Below are 19,110 nucleotides of genomic sequence, written 5' to 3'. Positions count from 1 at the left end.
GACATTTTGGATTTGTTTAATTGCATTATGTTGTTTAGAAAGTTATGCTTAAATGTACATGTTATATAACCCTGCATTAAATGTTTTGTTTTACTGAATTCAATTCAGTGTTTGCCTGATTTTCTTTCATTGCACCACTCATAAAATTTATCGGACCTTACGGAAGCCTTAAATGATAATATTAACCTCGGCCTGTAAAAAAGTGAGATTGCAAACGTTAGTTGATGATTGATTCCTCTATATTATATGGACTAATCTGAATATAGGGTGGCACAGGATAATATAAATTTCTTTATATTCAGATCAGTATCAATTCAAGAAGATTAGCCGCATATTTTGTGTCGAATACTATGGCTACTCCTTCTTTTCCTTGATTGTCATTGCCTGAATATAACATTTTGTATTTATTGCTAGGAAAGATCTCACCAGTTTTTGTCTTTTTTGTTTCAGTCACCCCTATTATGTCGATCTGGTGCTTATCTAATTCCTCCGCAAGCTCCATTTCTTTACCATTCAGTCTTCTTATGTTGATAGTATCGATCTTTAACTCTGGTGATGTTGAGTTGGGGTGTGTTTTCAGATTTGTTCCAGTAGCTGACTTTTTGCCCTGGTTCCCTGGCGAAAACAATGGGGGCCTTGTTTAACCGGGCGATGCCCCAGCCGGCATGAAATTTTGCCATGTTGTACCATCAGTTTGTATTTTGGTCAGTATCATATTAAAAACGATATTAGGAAAGAACACACTGTCGGCATTCAGGAATGTGTTAGCAGAGCAATATCAGATGGTATGGACACTTAAATAGAATGGGAGAGGAAATTTTACCAAAACAAGTGTTCTTTGCCAAGATGGCAGGGAAAAAAAACCCAGTGGAAGACCAAAATCTAGGTGAATTGATACAGTAAAAAGTGCCTTATAAGATCTGATAATATTGGAATGGTGACAGATAACAGATTAATTTGGAGGAAAATTGTCAACAGGAAGTTATTCTTGTAGAAAGGCTTATACGTTGGCTGCACATGATAAAATAACTTAAGGAGTTCACAGCATGTACTGGAATGTGAATTGGAATAAACTTTAATATATACTTCCTGAAGTATATATTAAAGTTTATTTTGATTTGTGTTCTGGTATGCATTGTGAATTCCTTAAGTTATTTAATAATCAATAGGAAATTAGTAATGATGTAACTTTTTCATGTTATACTATCATAATCTCCTGTATGCCCCACTGAGGATATGTCAGGAATTTGATGATGAGATGAGAACAAACAAATTATATATTATAAACAAAAAATAATAATAAATATAAAAAAGTTACTGTTTTAAGAGCTGCCAAATTTGTCCTTCTTCAACTGTTGGAAACTGCAGGCATAATTTTGTAAGAGCTCGCTCATCAACTTGTATAACCCCCCCATCCTGCTATAAAGTTGGAAAGAAAATATAATGAAAGATGTGTTTCATTCATTAAAAAAAGCTTGTAAGACATGAATAACAAGAAGACTTTGTGGTTACTAATATTACAAATATAATTTTGATCAAATTTGTAGAATTCATAATGATCTTATAGTGAACTTCAGGTTACACTCGATTATTATAAATCTCAATGTCTACAGACAATAATTAAAAGTTTTATTAAATTATTAAGCCAATCATTCATCTTAGTTACTAAAATAAAGATAAAAAAACATGCACCTGAACATACACACAGAATGCAGGCAAGCAACAGACTCAATACTAGATAAGAGAATATAATGAGCTGGTTATCTCATGATTACAAGATGTGTAGTAATATGAGACAACCATATGTATTCTGGTTGTAAGGATATGGATGGAGGGAGGAGATATTGTAGAGCTGTGCAGATACCAAAAACAGTCTTCCAGATTCAAATTTACAACTGTATAGTAAAAGAGCATCCCCCCCCACACACACACATATTACCCAAAAAAAAAACAAAAAAAACAATGAACCAAATCAATAATATATATACCAAAAATTATCCATGTTGGAATGAGGGCCTTCATTCCCATTCTGTTCAAAATTCCATCTAGTATCCAAGCCATGGTTTTCCAAAAAGTATGCATGGGTAGTGAAAAAAAAGCTTATAAATGGCCTGACAGAAAAACATCAGCTTTAATTCAGTCTATACTAATGCCTACAATGCTTGCAAAACTTACAGGACTAAATGTGACTTTGGAAGGAATAAACAAACGCATTGGCTGTGGGCACAATTTCTGTCCATCTGTTTTCCCACCTCTCTCACAAATGTGGCAATACTGCAACATCACCAAAACATAAAACTGATCTGTTATCATTCTTCTCACCCCACTCCTGGAGGCATGAGGCATACAAATGTTGCATCAGATATCTCATGTGGCATTCTGTCGAAAAGACATCAGAAGAATCTTGAACAACCTGGATACCAAAAAAGGCTTCTAGTCTTGAGAGTATTCCACCAGTTGTGCTCAAGAGATGTGTTCCTGAACTAACACCTGTACTTTATCATCCATACACCATATTATACTTAGCTGGCATTTCTCACCCTACAGCATCGAAGCAAGCCCATATGCATACAGCAAATTCCAAAAAAAAAAAAAGTGATTTGTCTACCATCAACCTAATGCTCTCACCTTGGTGTTGTCTAAAGTAATGAAGGTGATCATCAATAGTCAACTCCAATACCTGCAGAAATGTCAACTAATCAGTGACCAGTAATATGGATTTTGCCAATAAAAATCCATAACAGATCCCCTTGTCTACATCACAAAATTCTGGACATGTAATGAAAAGGTTTGGAGAATTTTATGCTGTTGCGCTTGAAATCCAAGGCATTTTATAGGATTTAGCATCAAGGGTTTTTCAGTACATCGCCATCTTATGGTGTGCCTTCCTCCCTGTAATTAGATTACCAGTTTTCTCTATGGTCATTCACTGCTGGTAATGGTGGAGAACACTCTCTTCAGAATTTCTAACACAGGTGTTCTACAGGATTCTGTTATTTCATCCACCCTATTCCTCATATACATAAATGAACTGCCCTCTCTGACCTCAAACTCTATGCACAGTTTTCTGATGACAGCACTATCTACTCATACGATAAACCATGCCAAGCTCAAACATCTCAAGCTTCAACATCTACACTGTTTTACACACCTCCTTGAATGGAACAATGATAAACTGGTCACTTTCAATGCTTGCAAAAGTTTTTGCTTCTTCTTGCAAAAAAACACCTCGGTTCATCTCCCCTTGCCTTGATGTTATTAATGTTATTATGTGGTTTTACCACCCACAAAAGGTCATTAGTAAACCTATACTACATTTGTACTAAGGTGGGCTAAGGATCCCTCTCCCCCATTTTTTATCAATTTATATATATATATATATATATATATATATATATATATATATATATTTTGTAATTTTCTATTTATTTTTCATATTCCAGAAACCCTGCTCCATGGAACTTTTTCAACACTATAACCTACAGCTTTTTAAAAACATAAGCAAACTGCATTTCATTCACATAGGCGTTATGGCCTGCTATGTGTGGAGTGATAAAAAATCCCAAAAGAGCTATGTGAAATGATCTAAATAAAATGTCAATATCTCTGTGGGAAAATCAGCAGCATGCTAGTTTGCAATGTATACATACCTGACTATTGTGAAGATATCATTTATGGGTAATCTGAAGTATGAGTTTTCATTTTACTTTTATTTTTGGTGCCTCTGTAGCCCAGTTCTAAAAACAATGAAACATTACACTCTTTAAGCTGGAAAAGACCTGAATGTGAGTGTGTCATCATGACTGAAAAACTTATGTAGGCTTTTTCAATTAAAGGTGAGTCAGCTAGCCTCATATAAAGGCTGAAGGATTTTCTTCCTGCAAAACAGTCAAGCTGGCCAGAGAACACACACAGTTAACAAATAAAAAAAAACTGCTGCAGTTTTTTTTTATTTGTAGTTTGTAGCACAGATGGTATATTGTAGTATACACAGTGGATCTTGTAACCTTGTGCAAAATAATGTGGAACTCAATGCCTTAGGCAATGAGCCCTGGGACATTGAGGTCATGTAATAATAATAATAACAGCATCTACAGAATCCTCTGATCTCACATATGGACAAACTGGATGAACTACCAATATCTGCCTAATCTCCACATCTACAGTCAATGCTGACATAGATTACTGTATTCAGTGAAAAAAAACTTAAATGTTATACAGATATAGATTTAAATAGGAGAAAACATTTTCAGAATTTCCCAGCTGTACAACATTCCCCAAACCAAGATCAACTATAGCTACTTCACATAAACAAAAATCTGAGACTGTCAGCCCAGTAATCAAGATCTACTTGCTTGCATTTCCTTCTAGAAGTACACCTACAAAGACACATTCTTATCTTTATGACTATGAAAATACCTTTACAACTACAAAAATATTAGCACAATAATTAAATAAATCTTAACCATTATTCTAAAACACATGTGTTCACTCATTAAACTGAAATGCACAATATCCACATTTAAGTATTCAAACTAGATCATAAATAGATTGTTTTTTTGTTTTTTTTACTTTAACTTTTTAACCCATTAATCCAGGGTATCTTTTGATCTCTGCTTTTCTTTTCTTTCTTTCTTTCTTAAAAAAAAAAAAAAAAAAAACTCAAATATTTAGAAAAAAAACAACAACTATCAAATAACAAAGTTGTAAGTATAGTTGTTAAAAACTAATTATTAAGTAATAAAAATTACTATGTATTTTTCTATCTTTATTGCACTTTTTATTGCTATAGGTGAATTAATGCATGTGGATGTAAATATTAGAAAGAGAGAGAAATAATTTAGAATTAATACTGAGAACAACAAGTATTACATTAACTGTGTTCACTAAGAAATGTAGCTTACTAAATAAAATTGTACAGAAAGGCATGGGATAGTGAAATACTTTGTTTTTAAAAAAATAACCTTTAAAGCATTACGACAGAAGGATTAAATTTAGATCTTCCCATTTATAATATATATATATATATATATAATAAAGCACACATATACTGTATCAATATATTAAGAAGCTTTTTATTAATGTCAAATGAAATTAATTAACAAGCACTTAATTTAAATTTTAGCTACAGACATTTTTACCAGCTGAAATAAAATGTTTTATTGGATGAAACAACAGAGAAAACCTGCATAAATTCTATAACATCAATATTAATGATGTCAAGCAAAAATGTGCAAATCACATGTCAAACAGGAAGAATAAAGGCATGGCAGGTAAGGTTATCAGATATGATTATCGTGACATAACCTTAGTGTTGATAATAACTATTGCTGTAATCTTATAGAACCATTACAGCCCATAAACTTTTTGTATGACCTCTACATGTCTTCCAAATTGATATTTGTATCTTATAACATACGTGATTACTTATGGTAACATAGTCTGCTATAACTGCCTACATACTATTATTATCACTATGAACACCTCCATGGAGTCACAAAACTTATCGTGTGAGGCACACCCTAGAAAGCACAAAGTCTATCATACCATTCCTTGAACTCATTCACTATTCGTGCTCTCACCACTCTGAGAAACCATGGAATCCAAGCAATGGATTCCATGGTTCAACCACCCTCTATGCAAAGAAACCACTCTTCAACCTCTTGTTCACAACTTCCAGGGATGGACCTTGTCCTTGCTCTTTCCCCTTATTCCACCAAATGAAAGTCAATTCTGTAACTACCTCTCAACAGTTTAAATGTTTCAATCATATCACCTCTCCCTCTATATACAAAATTTGCAGTCTGCAAGCCCTCAGTCAATCCTCATAACAAACACCATACAGTCCTGATATCATCTTTGTTATCTGCCTCTGCACTCTTCCAAGGTTAACTTATCCCCTTCAAATTCTGGGGATCAAATTTCAGCACCATAGTCCAGAAGTGGTCTGATCAGAGCTTTATACAATGGAATGACAAATCTTATCTCTGTTGGTCAGCATCCTTCTCAGTATTGCAGCAATCCTCTGGGTTACTCCTCATCACCTTTGCAATATGTTCCCAGAATTCCCAGGTGATAATTGATAGAAGCCCGAAATTCCCAGAATTTCAGGCTTCTATCAATTATCACCCTCATATCCCTTGCCTTCCTCACTTCCAACAGAGTATGCAGCCTCCAATTGATGTATTCCAAACTTCAAGACTACATTTAGCAGAATTAAACTGACAGACCATTAATTTGCCCACATGTCCATTTTATTCAAACCCTCTTGAAGTATAGTCTGACCACATGAGCTCTCGTTGGTAGACTGCCAAGAAGAGTCAATTCACTTCGATGTACGAATTGGTCACCAACACGTGAAATCACGTGTTTATAGGTAAAATTTTCCAACTGTTACACAAGCAAAATAGTTACCACTTTAAAAACTACAATGATCATAAAAGAGGAGTTAATTTTCCGATGTGTAATAATAAACAACTCATCCCACAATACGGATTGATTACTCTATTATCGGAATGGATTCTCCTTCTGTTGACATGTGCAGAAGTGTCGAAGGTCTCGTATCTGTGGGCGTACTATACCACAGCTGCACTCTTACTAATAGCTCCTCCCAGTTTCACATCACCTGCAAACAACTGAATATCCCCCCCCCCCACAATCCACTGACAATATCATTGATATAAAGGTTAAACAATATAAGTCCCAGTACCGAGCCCTGTGGGACCCCACTTGTATCCTTCTGCCTCCTTGATATTGCACCCTTCCCAATACACAACTGTCTGTCAGATAGCCAGTCCTGAATCCAGTTCACTAACCTAACATCTAAACTCATGTGTTGCAATTTAAATATCAGTTTATCATGTGGTATCCTGTCAAATCAAAAAAAAAAAATGACAGAATATGCCTTTCCCTCATCAACTGCTCCTGTCATTTTATTATAAAGGCAATCAAGATTACTAAAACAAGAGTGCCCCTTAACAAATGCATGCTGACTCTCACAGATAACATTACTCTCATCTGCCCAATGCTGAAAATGATCCCTCACTATTTTTTTTCAAAATCTTAACTCCTGATGATATACAAATTGGTCTATAGTTTAACACTTCCATTCTACCAATGGAAGTTTAACACTTCCATTGGTAGAATGGAAATTTATCTTATTGGAGCACTATCTTACTCTCCTTCCACTTCTTGAGCACCCTTCCCCATGGGCATTCTCATTGAAAATCAAGGCCAATGGAGCGATCAGTTCTTTAGCACATTCAAAACCCATGGTGAAATCCCAACCAGTCCCATTGCTTCATTGACATCCAGAGTACACACTCTCTTCTTGCACTTCTAAACCTTAAACCTGCCCCATCCCTCCAGTATTAAAAATCCCCCATCCCTCCAGGATGAAATACCCCAATAAATTGTTAATTGACCAACTCCACTATGTCCTTTGTATCAGTCCCTACTCCCATTTTTATCTCACAATGTCATTCTTCCACAATCATTCCTCCTCCTACTGGCCACATACCATCACATTGGCCCTGAGATCCAAAGAAAATCCTAAGGATTTTTTTTGGATCTCAGGACCAATCTTTTCTTATATTCTAGTTTTACCTTCCTTACCATATTAGTACTCTCCTGGCCTGAGTCTTATATTCTTCATGCATCTGCTCTCTGCTCCTCTACTTATATCTCTTCCATAGCCTCTTTTTCACCTACAGTTCCTGTTTGATATTATCATCCACTTTTTCACCTTACTTAATTGCCATAGTCACACTATCTAACATTCCTCCAGACAGGCACTCCTTTGGCCTTTATCTTGTACACCATAGATCGTGTCTCCATACATTACACCTCTTATTACTGTTTCTTCCTTGCTCAACTACATCTCTCACTCTCTACTCTGACACCTTCTCTCCTTGTTCTCCCACTTACATGCAATCCAGTAATCTCTCCATTCCTGGTTCTTGCACTGTCTTGCCTTTCTCACATTCCTTTCTTTCACTGGTTCTCCCATTCTCTCCCCTTCTATTTCCATAACTTTTTCTCTCTCTCATTCCGACTCCGATTTGTTTCTCATTCATTGTTTCCATTCTCCTAATCTCTTCTTTCACACTTCTCAACTTGTTCCTGATACATTCTACTTCTTTCATCACATTTATCTCTCTCTCTGCATGCTACATACTCTTGCTTGACATTCATTCTCCCAATCAACATCTTCCAAACCTCCTGCACTCCCTTATTGTTCATCATGTCACTACTTACAGTGACATGATGCATTTCTAATATTTTCAAAATAGGTAGCACCAGTATGGCTAGAAAGCCTACTGTACTCAATGTTGAAACAATAAGGAATTGTATAGATACCAGACAAGCAGAATAAGGTTATATAGGTCCTTGAAAAGGATGTGAAAAAAAAAATAAAAATAATATATATGTATAAAACTTTAGACTATTTTCAAATCTCCTACTAAAAGTAGAAAATTTAAAAATAATTTTTAAAGTTATATTTCTTATTTTATATGATACTAGTTCCCCCCACCACCACGGCACCCAATCCCCGAGTTCCGGGTTGGTAAGACAAAAAACGTGACATAAAAACATTTCAAATTTCAGCTTATCTTTTTATATATATAGAGTACATCTATTCATTTATTTTGTGATTCCTCAAATTCATATTTCTCATTCCTCATTCATAGTACAGGATCATGAAGAGAATTCCAATATGCATATTATTATTATTACATGACACTTCCATATTTTAGTAGGAATGAGTTTTCTCAGACAGAGAATGAGTGGGAAAACTCAACAGGTTTCTATGATGAACAACTTCATTCATGGGTGTTATTTCAATATAACAGATGGCAAAGCTATTTAAGCTACTCCATGAAGCAATCTGCAAAGTGGGGGAAAAGTATTCTATCATGATACCATCTCTTCCTATAAACCTATTTTACCTTATCAAGTTAAAATATTAACGTTCAGAGGTTGAATAGGTTCCTTAACCGTAAATATCGGTGGAGAAAATCCTGAAGCTTCAAAGGGATACAATAAAATATCAAAATGTTTTGTTCAACTTGCATCCATTTATCATACTTAGACCAGTATGAATTCATTCATCAATTTTTATCTGACTGCAAGAAAAGCAAACCACAGTCCAGTCCTTCAGAAGTAAGCAAAACAAAAACACTGCATAAGGCAAATGTTTCGGATTACTGATCAGAACTAGAATATTATATCAGGTTGATAGATGCATGATTATTTATGATAGCCAGCACAAGTAAGTCAGGCTATTGATAACCAGTGACATATTGCCAGTTACCTTCCTTTCCAGGCCACTATTCAATTTATTTGTCAATAATAATTTCATGTGGACTGACAGGGGTTAGCCAACTGTTTGCTGATGACACAAAGATTAGGAGAGATATAACGAGAAATGCTGACAGCAAGTCTTTTAAGAAAGATTTAAACTTTTATTTGAATAGATAAGTGGAATTACACTCATTGAGTGCAAAATTTATCGCTGAATATTGCATTAGTGGAACTGTGTGTCAGGAGGTGTATAAGATTTGGGATTTAGAGATGATCACCAAAAGAGGCCCAAAGTTCAAAGTCTTTCAAGAGATACAAAGATTACAGGATGCTGCTGCTATGATAAAAGGTATACTGACAAGTAAAGATAAGGATGTAGTTGTATCACTGAATACAAGGCACTGGCACACACACCTAGATTACTGTGTTTTTGTGTGAACATTTGGTCAGCTGTTTTCTATTGTGATGGGGAACTCTGAAGGGAAAGGGATCTAGAGATGAGTAACTAATCAGGGTTCTGAAATGCTGGTTATGGGATGTTAGATGAAATATAAATTGTGGAGTTTGTTGGAAAGGTGGAGAACTATATGACAGATACTTATTTGTAAGCATTGGGGGGGGGGGGGCACCAGGTTAATACATACAGGATTATACACATGAACTGGAAGGAAGAAGAGATTAGAACAAAAGACTATAATTGGGAATTTATGTAATTTCCAAGTGTGGTGATCAATGCAGTGAGGAGTTGAATTTTTTATGGAGGGTAATGGAGTGGAATGCATGGGAATTCAGTGAATGTAAAAAAGTGCAATTCACTTTAAAGTAGTGCAGTATGATAGATATGTGCTGGCTGAGGAGAAACTCCTGCTGTAAAGGAAGTAGCAATCAGCCTCTAAATGGAGAACTAATAACAACAATTACTTAACAGAATGTTTTTTTTTTTATTCTAGTAATATAACAAGTTTGTTACTTGTACAAATATACTATATTTTTTTATGTGACTCCTGTCCATAAAGGATTATAAACTTAAAGTACATTAGTACTGTGATTAAGCTAAGATATTTTTTATTTATTTCACATAATCCAAAAAAGTCTACTCGAGAAACAAAACACAGACTCTTTCAAGTCATTTCAAGCCTCGAGTAAGTGGACAATGGTCTCACACCATCGATGCCTATGTCAGAAGTTGAACCTGCAGCCTATTGGTGAAAAAGAAAGCACATTAACCACTCAGCCAACAGACCAGCAAAGAATACATCTGCTCGGAAGACATTGGGTATGTACATGAGTTCTAAATAAACTTATTCCAAACTTTTTTTTTTTTAATATAGTGTGTCATCCAAATAATTTATTATATAAATATGATAATAAGCAAATCAAAAACAATGTACCTTTCAATAACATCTAACTTTTGCATTTCAATAAACATTATATATATATATATAGTAAGAAACCTTCAAAATACAGTATGAAAAGTAGACAACACACTTCCAGGCACACGCTTCACAGTCAATTATAAAAATCTAAGCTACATAATTCAGTCACATGCCTCTACTAATAAATAAATAAAATACTGGTCATGCAATGAATCATGACATTATGCACTGCTGTGGTTATGTATTGACAATAGTAGTGTGTTAGTACCTTGAACCTGAATGGTGTTCTTGGGCTTCCAAAGTATGGGGAATAACCACCCTGGGTAAGGATGCATAAAGCAAAGGGTTAGTATTTTAAAATTCTGATGTATTTATAATGGGTAAAATGTATTTATATAAACAATTTTTGCATTTCATTCTGAAACTGCTGAAATTAATGCATCAATAAATTCAAAATATGGAAAAAAAAAAGTTATAAAACTTAACCAAAGAAATGCATAAGATTTTGATTTAGATTAAAAATTGGCACTAGAAAAATTTATCATAAACAAATACAGTAAACACCCAACTATTCAGGATGAGATTATCCACCTATATTGATTACAAAAAGATCCATAACTGAAGATGTTGGTAAATTCTATAAATATTAAAGGAGTAGTGAATAAAAACAGAGAATATAACCTATTTAAGTTCCTGGAAATGATTTCCTTTTTTGTGTGTGTGTTTTACTTTTGATATTCTGAGAATATTTATAAAATGCACATTAAAAGTTTAATTGAATTATTTGTGTTTTTGCACTTGTCTTAGATCCCAATTCCCATTATTTCCCTGGTAATTGGGAGTTTACTGTACATTACTTTGCAAATATACACTTAATAAAATCTCATAAAAAGGAAGAGTAATTTCTTTCTTTCTTAAAATTAATAGTTTCAGCGTGTCTGGTATTCATCTCACCTTTACATTATTTTCTGCTTGCAAGTATTTTAGCATTTATTTTATTGACCTTGATGAAGCTGTCAGTGGTAGATTTGACTATTATGTATGCAGATATGAGTATTACTGACTGTGTTTGTGTCTTTTTCTAAAGGTAAAAAGGGAATCCTCTGAAATCATGAGAACTTCTAGATTTTTTTTTTTTTGGGAGGGGGGGGGATGTGAACTTAGTCTCTTTTCAAGGCAAATGACATGTGGAAAACAGCCACTGGGAAAATGCCCACTATTTATATAAAAGGATCCCAAAAAATTATTTTTTAATGGACAAGTCATAATGTTATTTCTACAGAGTATCTAACAGCAACCATTCTTTTAGAATTAGAATAATGGCTAAACAACAGTCATGCATTTTAATATAACCATGATGTTTTTTTTTTTTTTTTTTTTTTTTTTTACATGTGTTAATAAGTGATTTACAATTCCACATAAATTTTCAAAGCTATGTTGCAATTTCTGCTGGAATGTCTACATCCATCTTCATCACAACTGCAAATGGCTGTCTCAGAAACATAATATAATCCTCTATTACAATTTCATACTGAATTAGTCATAGTTGCCAAGAAGTTTGAAAATAAAGTATTAGCAAAGGGTACAAGAGGAAAATATAAGCTACACTTACCATATTAATATCTCTCAAGCATCTTCATGAAGTTGAAGACTCAGTCCTACACTAACAATTGTTTATAAAACACCCATCACACCTCCTTGAACTCATTCACTGACAAAACTCAGAAATACTTCTGGAAATCCATTCCTCAAATTAATCATTTCTCCAAGCAAAAAATCCAGTTCTCACATCCTAACCAACCATACTCCCACAAAATTTCCATGGGGAGATCTGTCCCCCACCACCACTACTGCAAAAAAAATTTATTATAGCCCTCCGTTTTTTTTTTTTTTATACCTATCAAACTAGTCTTTGTAACCCACAGATTTTCAGTCCATCCCCCACAGGGAACACTCTACAGACCTGCTACAATCCTCTTTCATCTCCTCATTCTCAAGGAATCCAGGTGACTGACAAGACTTACATGTAGTAATCAAGACATGGCCTTATAAAGAGAAACAATAACCTTCCTATCACCCACTTGTCAGCATGTTCTTAAACAGTCGATGCTATTTTAGCCACCCACAATATTATGTTTCACAGAGGTCTGAATTCAGTATCTACATAATAGAAGAATAGGTTCACGTGATTAACAGAACAAATTAATTTCACAATCAACAACAGAACAGGCATTAAATCTATTAATATGCTGATCTGGTTGACCAAGTGGATAGCATCTCTGCTCTTCAATAAATATGCAGTTGATTCAAATCCTGCTGTAACAGATGATTTTTTTTGTTGCCTGGAATGACAAAAAAATCACCTCATTAATTGGATGCTTGTAGAGTTTAAATATGGAACTTCTCCCCTCTAGGTGACTTAAAGAATTCTGGATTCCTGAATTATTTAACCATTAACCTATCCATGGTACTAAATACATTCTGCTCACCAATCACTCTCCATGTGAAGAACCTGCTTCTCACTCCCCTGCTTACACCCTCCTTAAACAGCTCCCAGGGATGGCCTCTAGTTCTACCCTTGCCTCCGTCTACTCTACGAAAAATCTCCTCCACATTAATCTGGTAACAACTCCTCACCAACTTATGTCTCAATCATATCCCCTCTTCTCCTATTCACAAGGCACTGTAAGTTGCCTTCTCTCAATCTCTCCTCATATCTGACATTCTATAGACTTGACAATGACTTAGTAAACCTTCTTCCTTCTCCAATACATCCTCATCCCCCTGAAAACCAGGCAACCAAATCTGTGGCCTGATCAAAGTCTTATACAAGGAACCGTAACCTCTATGCTTCTGCATGTCAATGTCCTTCTCGTGATTGCCATAATCTATTGTGACATTCTTATAATTTTAGCAATGTGATCCCTAAAGTTCAAGTTTCTGTCCACCATCACTCCCAGATCTCTTATCTCTTCCACCTCCTTCAAAATTTATTAGAGTATACATTCCATTAAATTAAAGGCCTTCGCAACATTAAACTGATATCTTCACTATTTGCCCATTCATAGTCTATTTAAATCCTCCTGCAATACTACATCTGCTCTACTTCTCATAGTTCTTCCCAACTTTGTATCACCTGCAAACAGCTGTACATCTCCAGTTAAGCCAGTCCCAATGTCATTAACATACAAGTTAAACAACAATGGTCCCAAAATAGATCCCTGCAGCATTCCACTAATGACCCTACTCTTTTGGGATATCACAACCCGCTACTACCTATCTCACAGCCAATCAGCTATCCAACTCACTAGTCTGTTATCTAATCTCATCTGTTTCAATTAGCTACCAACTTGTCATGTGGCAGTTTATCCAAGGCCTTTGAAAATTTGAGTACATCACTGTATACACATCTCCTTTATCAACTGAATTTGTCACCTTGTTGTAATATGTAAATAGATTGCTAAAATATGACCTCCCACTTACAAATCCATGCAGACAATCATAAAAATACTGCTATTATCTTACAGTATGCTACAGTCTTACCTCCCCATTATTTTATGTCTGACAGTTTCCATTCTTTTAGGACTTGTCCTGTTGCAAGACTCAGATTAAACAGGTGTGCTATTAATTTCATAGAGTATTCCATCCAAACACATGTGATGTACTGTTGAAAATATAAATTAGAGATACCAAGAAATCATATTCTTGGTTTAAACCTTTATCCAAGTGTAAGCAAACAAAGTTTACGTGTGAAGTAACTTCAAGACTGGGCAACTTGTATATGGAGACTAAAGACTTTGCATCACTCACCTCAGTATTAGATGATGCAAAGCACATATCCTTATGGACATGTATAATGCTATGCATTATGGGAAGGATCACTACTCAGACGATTTTGACCTTTGAGGTGAAAAAAGTAAAGGGGTACTCATCATAGGCCTAGATTAGTTAGTATAGGGGTGCAAGAGAACGAAAAGACAGACAGATAGATAGTATGAGAGACAGAAAAAAGGCCTCAGCTCTTATATCATCATATAGTCAAAGGCTATCAGTTTTCCTTTTTCACCAATTTCATAAAAATGAATAACAAAAGACAATTAAAACTAAAGTGCAAAGATGACTGATACCCAAGCCTTATCTCAGTTAACTGCTTTGAGTTAGCCTACTCTGCCTGGGATTGCTCTCCACTTAACCTTGCAATTGACTATAAGACCACCTTGAAAGAGGATGGAACCATTCTAAAAAACTTATCATAGCAAAAATAGACAGAATTTTATCTCCTCCTGGTGAATACTGCATAATGTAGGTGGTCTACACCAGCGCTTCCCAAACTGTGGGCCGCAGCCCTCTTAAGTGCCATGAAATAACGAAAACAAATTTAAAATGTTTTAAGACTAAGTAGATTTTTCTTATCTTAAAAGAAACATATTTAACTTTTATTATTTCTTTTATGGTTATTTTTATATTTTAATGTAAAAATTCACACATTGGTGTTGGTTCACAAACTTTGCTTCCTGCATATTTTGGCCCTTAATGAATATTAGTAAATATATGCTTATTCATATAAGTTTCATTTCAAGGCAGTGGTTAGTTGTATTTACTTTGAATGCTCTCCGGGGAAGCTCCAAATATTCCTGTCCCTTTCATCACGCGTTTGTAATCGGGCGACTGTTGATATTGACTTCATATACATATCAAAACTTGTTTTATATTATCACTGTCATCCGAGCTAGTTTTCTGTTACTAATAAAAGTTTCGCATATACTTCACACATGAAAAAGAGCTTAAACAAGTTCACGTGGGGGTTGCAACTTGCTTGCAGCGGTAAACAACACGCCCTCCCCAACAGTCACTATACTGCAGAGGCAAGAAAAACAAGTACTTTTATGTCAGTGAATAAGGTATGAGCAGTCTGCTAATATATTTCTTAACAAACAGTGCAATTAAAGACAGCTAAGATAAAAACGACACTAATTAATGAATCACATGTCCCCTCATTAATTAGATCAAGCAAAACCATATGTTGCACCGACAAACACAGTATCTAACTAAAAACTATTGTTATTAATTAGATGTGTGCGAGTTCGATTTCGCAAGACAGCAATAAAATTCAACCAAATGTGTTAAAAGTAAGAAATATATACAATAGTGAATGTTATGGCAGTTTCACATATGGAATTTGGTTCAAGAGAGTTGGTATTTCAACTCAATTGTCAGCAATGCTTTTATCTTTCGGTAATGCGATCTTTCGTTAATACTGCACCAATCATATGCACATTTTAATAACCTGACTTTGCTGTTGGGGGTGCTCAAGGGTCAAAGCTGTATAACTGAGAGGAGACCTCCACATAGCCTTTAAAGGAATGTGGAGAACCAACCAGGGCTTCAGACCTAATGTCCAAACCTCACCTTCTAGTGGTACACCCTGTTGGGTATCTACCTGGATACTAAACGAATGAGGATGGGCTGGCAATTTGGGATTTAGCTGACCAAATTGTATTCTTATTGGTTAAAACAAAATAAAAAATGATGGTACAACATGACAAAATTTCATGCCGGCTGGGGTGTCACCCAGTCAACCAAGGCCCACGTTATTTTCGCCAGGGATCCAGAGTGAACAGCGAAAAGTCAGCTACTGGAACAAATCTGAAAACACACCCCAACTGAACATCACCAGAGTTAAAGATCGGTACTATCAACATAAGAAGCCTGAATGGCAAAGAAATGGAGCTAGCTGAGGAATTAGATAAGTACCAGATCGACATAATAGGGGTCACTGAAACAAAAAAGACAAAAACTGGTGAGATCTTTGAGTAATAAATACAAAATGTTATATGCGGCAATGACAATCAAGGAAAAGAAGGAGTAGCCATAGTATTCAACACAAAATACGAGGCTCATCTTCTTGAATGGCAGGCTGTCTCAAGTAGAGTGATGTGAGCAAATATGAGAATGGGAAACTGGACAATGAGACTTATTTGTGCCTATGGTCCCACAGAAGGTTCTACTAAGGTAAAAGTGGAGGAATTTTTTGATGCTTTAGAAAAAACAACTGACACAATGAAAAAGGAAAAGTTGGTCCTTGTTGGGGATCTAAATAGCAGAGTAGGAAATGATTGTCAGGTATACAAAAATATTTTGGGAAAATTTGGAGAAAAGAGCAAAGCTAATAATAATGGCAAATACCTGTTGGATTTCTGCTCAGGACATGGACTGGTTATTACTAACACCATGTTCCAACATAAAAATGTGCACAAATACACATGGAGAGAAGAGGCAAGGAATAAGAAAAGTCTTATTGACTACGTTATTGTTGACAGTGATGTTTTCTCCCTGGTGCATGACACCAGAGTGTACAGAGGATTTGAAATTGGAAGCGATCACTATTTAGTTTTGAGCAGGATAAAATTGAATTTCATATTGAAAAGAATAACATGTAAGAAAGTTTTGAAGCGAATAAAAGTTGAGCAGCTCTCAGATGTGAACTGTAGACTAAAATACACAAAGATTATTGAAGAAAAAAATGAAAGACTTTGAGAACAGGAATCAAACTTTACAGATTCAGTGGCAAGCCTTGAAGAAAACCTTGATTGATTCAGCCAGAGAGGCATGTGGTGAGGTTGTCTGCAAGGATAGAAAAATCAGAACTCCATGGTAGACACAGGAAGTTAGAGAGGAAGAAAGCATATCAAAAGTTCCTGGCAAATAAGTTAGCTTGTGCTCTTAGAGAATACAGAGACAAATGTAAGAATGTTAAACACTGTGTAAAACTAGCTAAACAAAAGTCTTGGGAGGACTTTGGCAAGAATATAGAAAATAAATATCAAGAAGGTGGCTAAATATTCTGGAGGTTGTTGAAGAAGCTTAGGAATGGAGGAAAGAATGTTGTAAAAGGAGTTAGAGATGATAAAGGTGACATTGAAAACGCGAGAAAAAGATATCCTTGAAGTATGGGGTAATTACTTCGAAAAATTGCTAAATGAAACAAGCAGTGATGATAGCACAGTGGTAAAAAACACTCAACAGGCATACAGTCAGGAATACATATCCATACTTGAAGTAGAAAAAGCCATCAAAGGCTTGAAATGTTGAAAGGCAGCAGGAGTAGATGATATTCGACCAGAAATGCTGATGTATGGTGGTATAGAAGTCTTGCAGTGGCTGCACTGCCTGCATAGTTCAGAAAGCCTGGACAGAGGGAAGAATTCCCGATGATTGGAGTATAGCTCTAATAGTGCCCATATATAAAAAGGGAAATAAAACTGAATGTGAGAATTACAGAGGTATTTCCCTAATGAGTGTTACTGGCAAGATCTATGCAAGTATACTTGAGAAACGGTTGAGAAGAATTGTGGATGAAAAGTGTGGTGAAGAACAAGCTGGATTCAGGCCAAATAGAGGCTGTCAGGATCAGATCTTCACTTTACGACAAACAGTCGAGAAAGCATGAGAATATAACAAAAATCTGTATTTAAGTTTTGTTGATCTGGAAAAGGCATATGACAAGGTGCCAAGAGAGAAGCTATTCAATTCGCTACAGTTATATGGTGTCAATGAGGCATTATATCAAGCAATACTTAGTCTGTGTTTGAGTTGTAAGTCAGCAGTTAGAATTGAAGGAAGTACAGGGAGATGGTTTAATGTTAAATCTGGTGTGAGACAAGGCTGTACATTATTCCCTCTGTTATTCATTATCTATATGGATCACATTATGAAAGAAAGTGGTATTAAACATGATATCAGAATTGGAGATGTTAATGTCAGCTCTTTGCTTTATGTGGACGATGTTATACTTCTAAATAAATCCACTACAAGTTTGCAAGATTCCCTGACTAAATTGAATAATTGTTGTAATAGATATGATATGAAGATCAGCATGACAAAGACAATGAAAATAGATAGAATTGTTGAAAATGGCAACTGTGTTGTGAACGGGGAACCTGTGGAACAGGTAAAACATTTCAGCTACTTAGGCACGATTTTTAGTGAAGATGGTAAATTAAATATGGAAATAGACAACAGAATCAGCAAAGCTGGTATGGTGGGAAGTCAATTAAATAAATTCATATGGAATAAGAGAGAAATTAGTAGGAAAACTAAATTAGCTGTATACAAGACAGTGTTCAAACCAGTTTTAACTTATGGATCTGAGAGCTGGGTCAGAAGTAAAACACTTGACCAAAGACTAGAGACCGCAGATATGAGAGTCCTGAGAAAGATTAGAGGCGTGAACAGATGGCATCAATGGCAATATCATATTAAAAATGATGAAATTAGGAAAGAACTTGACATTGTCGACATACATACAGGAATGCATTAGCAGAGCTAATCTCAGGTGGTATGGTCACTTAAACAGAATGGGCGAGGAAAGATTAGCAAAACAAGTGTTCTCTGACAGCTTTGCAGGAAAATGACCCAGAGAAAGACCACA

General features: G+C 35.3%; 1 protein-coding gene across 1 annotated transcript in view; it reads right to left on the bottom strand.

The window, feature by feature from the left end:
• Positions 1–19,110, bottom strand: part of LOC150103744 (uncharacterized) — a 342,969-nt gene that overhangs the window by 186,778 nt on the left and 137,081 nt on the right. The window contains exon 3 of the mRNA XM_090396790.1: positions 1,319–1,419. Coding sequence (XP_090252916.1) covers positions 1,319–1,419 — 101 coding nt within the window. The remainder of the gene's footprint in view (positions 1–1,318; positions 1,420–19,110) is intronic.

The sequence above is a fragment of the Typopeltis vanoorti genome, chromosome 8, assembly GCF_054136105.1.
Source record: "Typopeltis vanoorti isolate ZY-2024b chromosome 8, IOZ_Tvanoo_1.0, whole genome shotgun sequence".
In the NCBI taxonomy this organism is placed as follows: Eukaryota; Metazoa; Arthropoda; class Arachnida; order Uropygi; family Thelyphonidae; genus Typopeltis; species Typopeltis vanoorti.
Note: the sequence above shows the minus strand (reverse complement) of the source record. Positions and strands in the feature narration are given on the sequence as shown.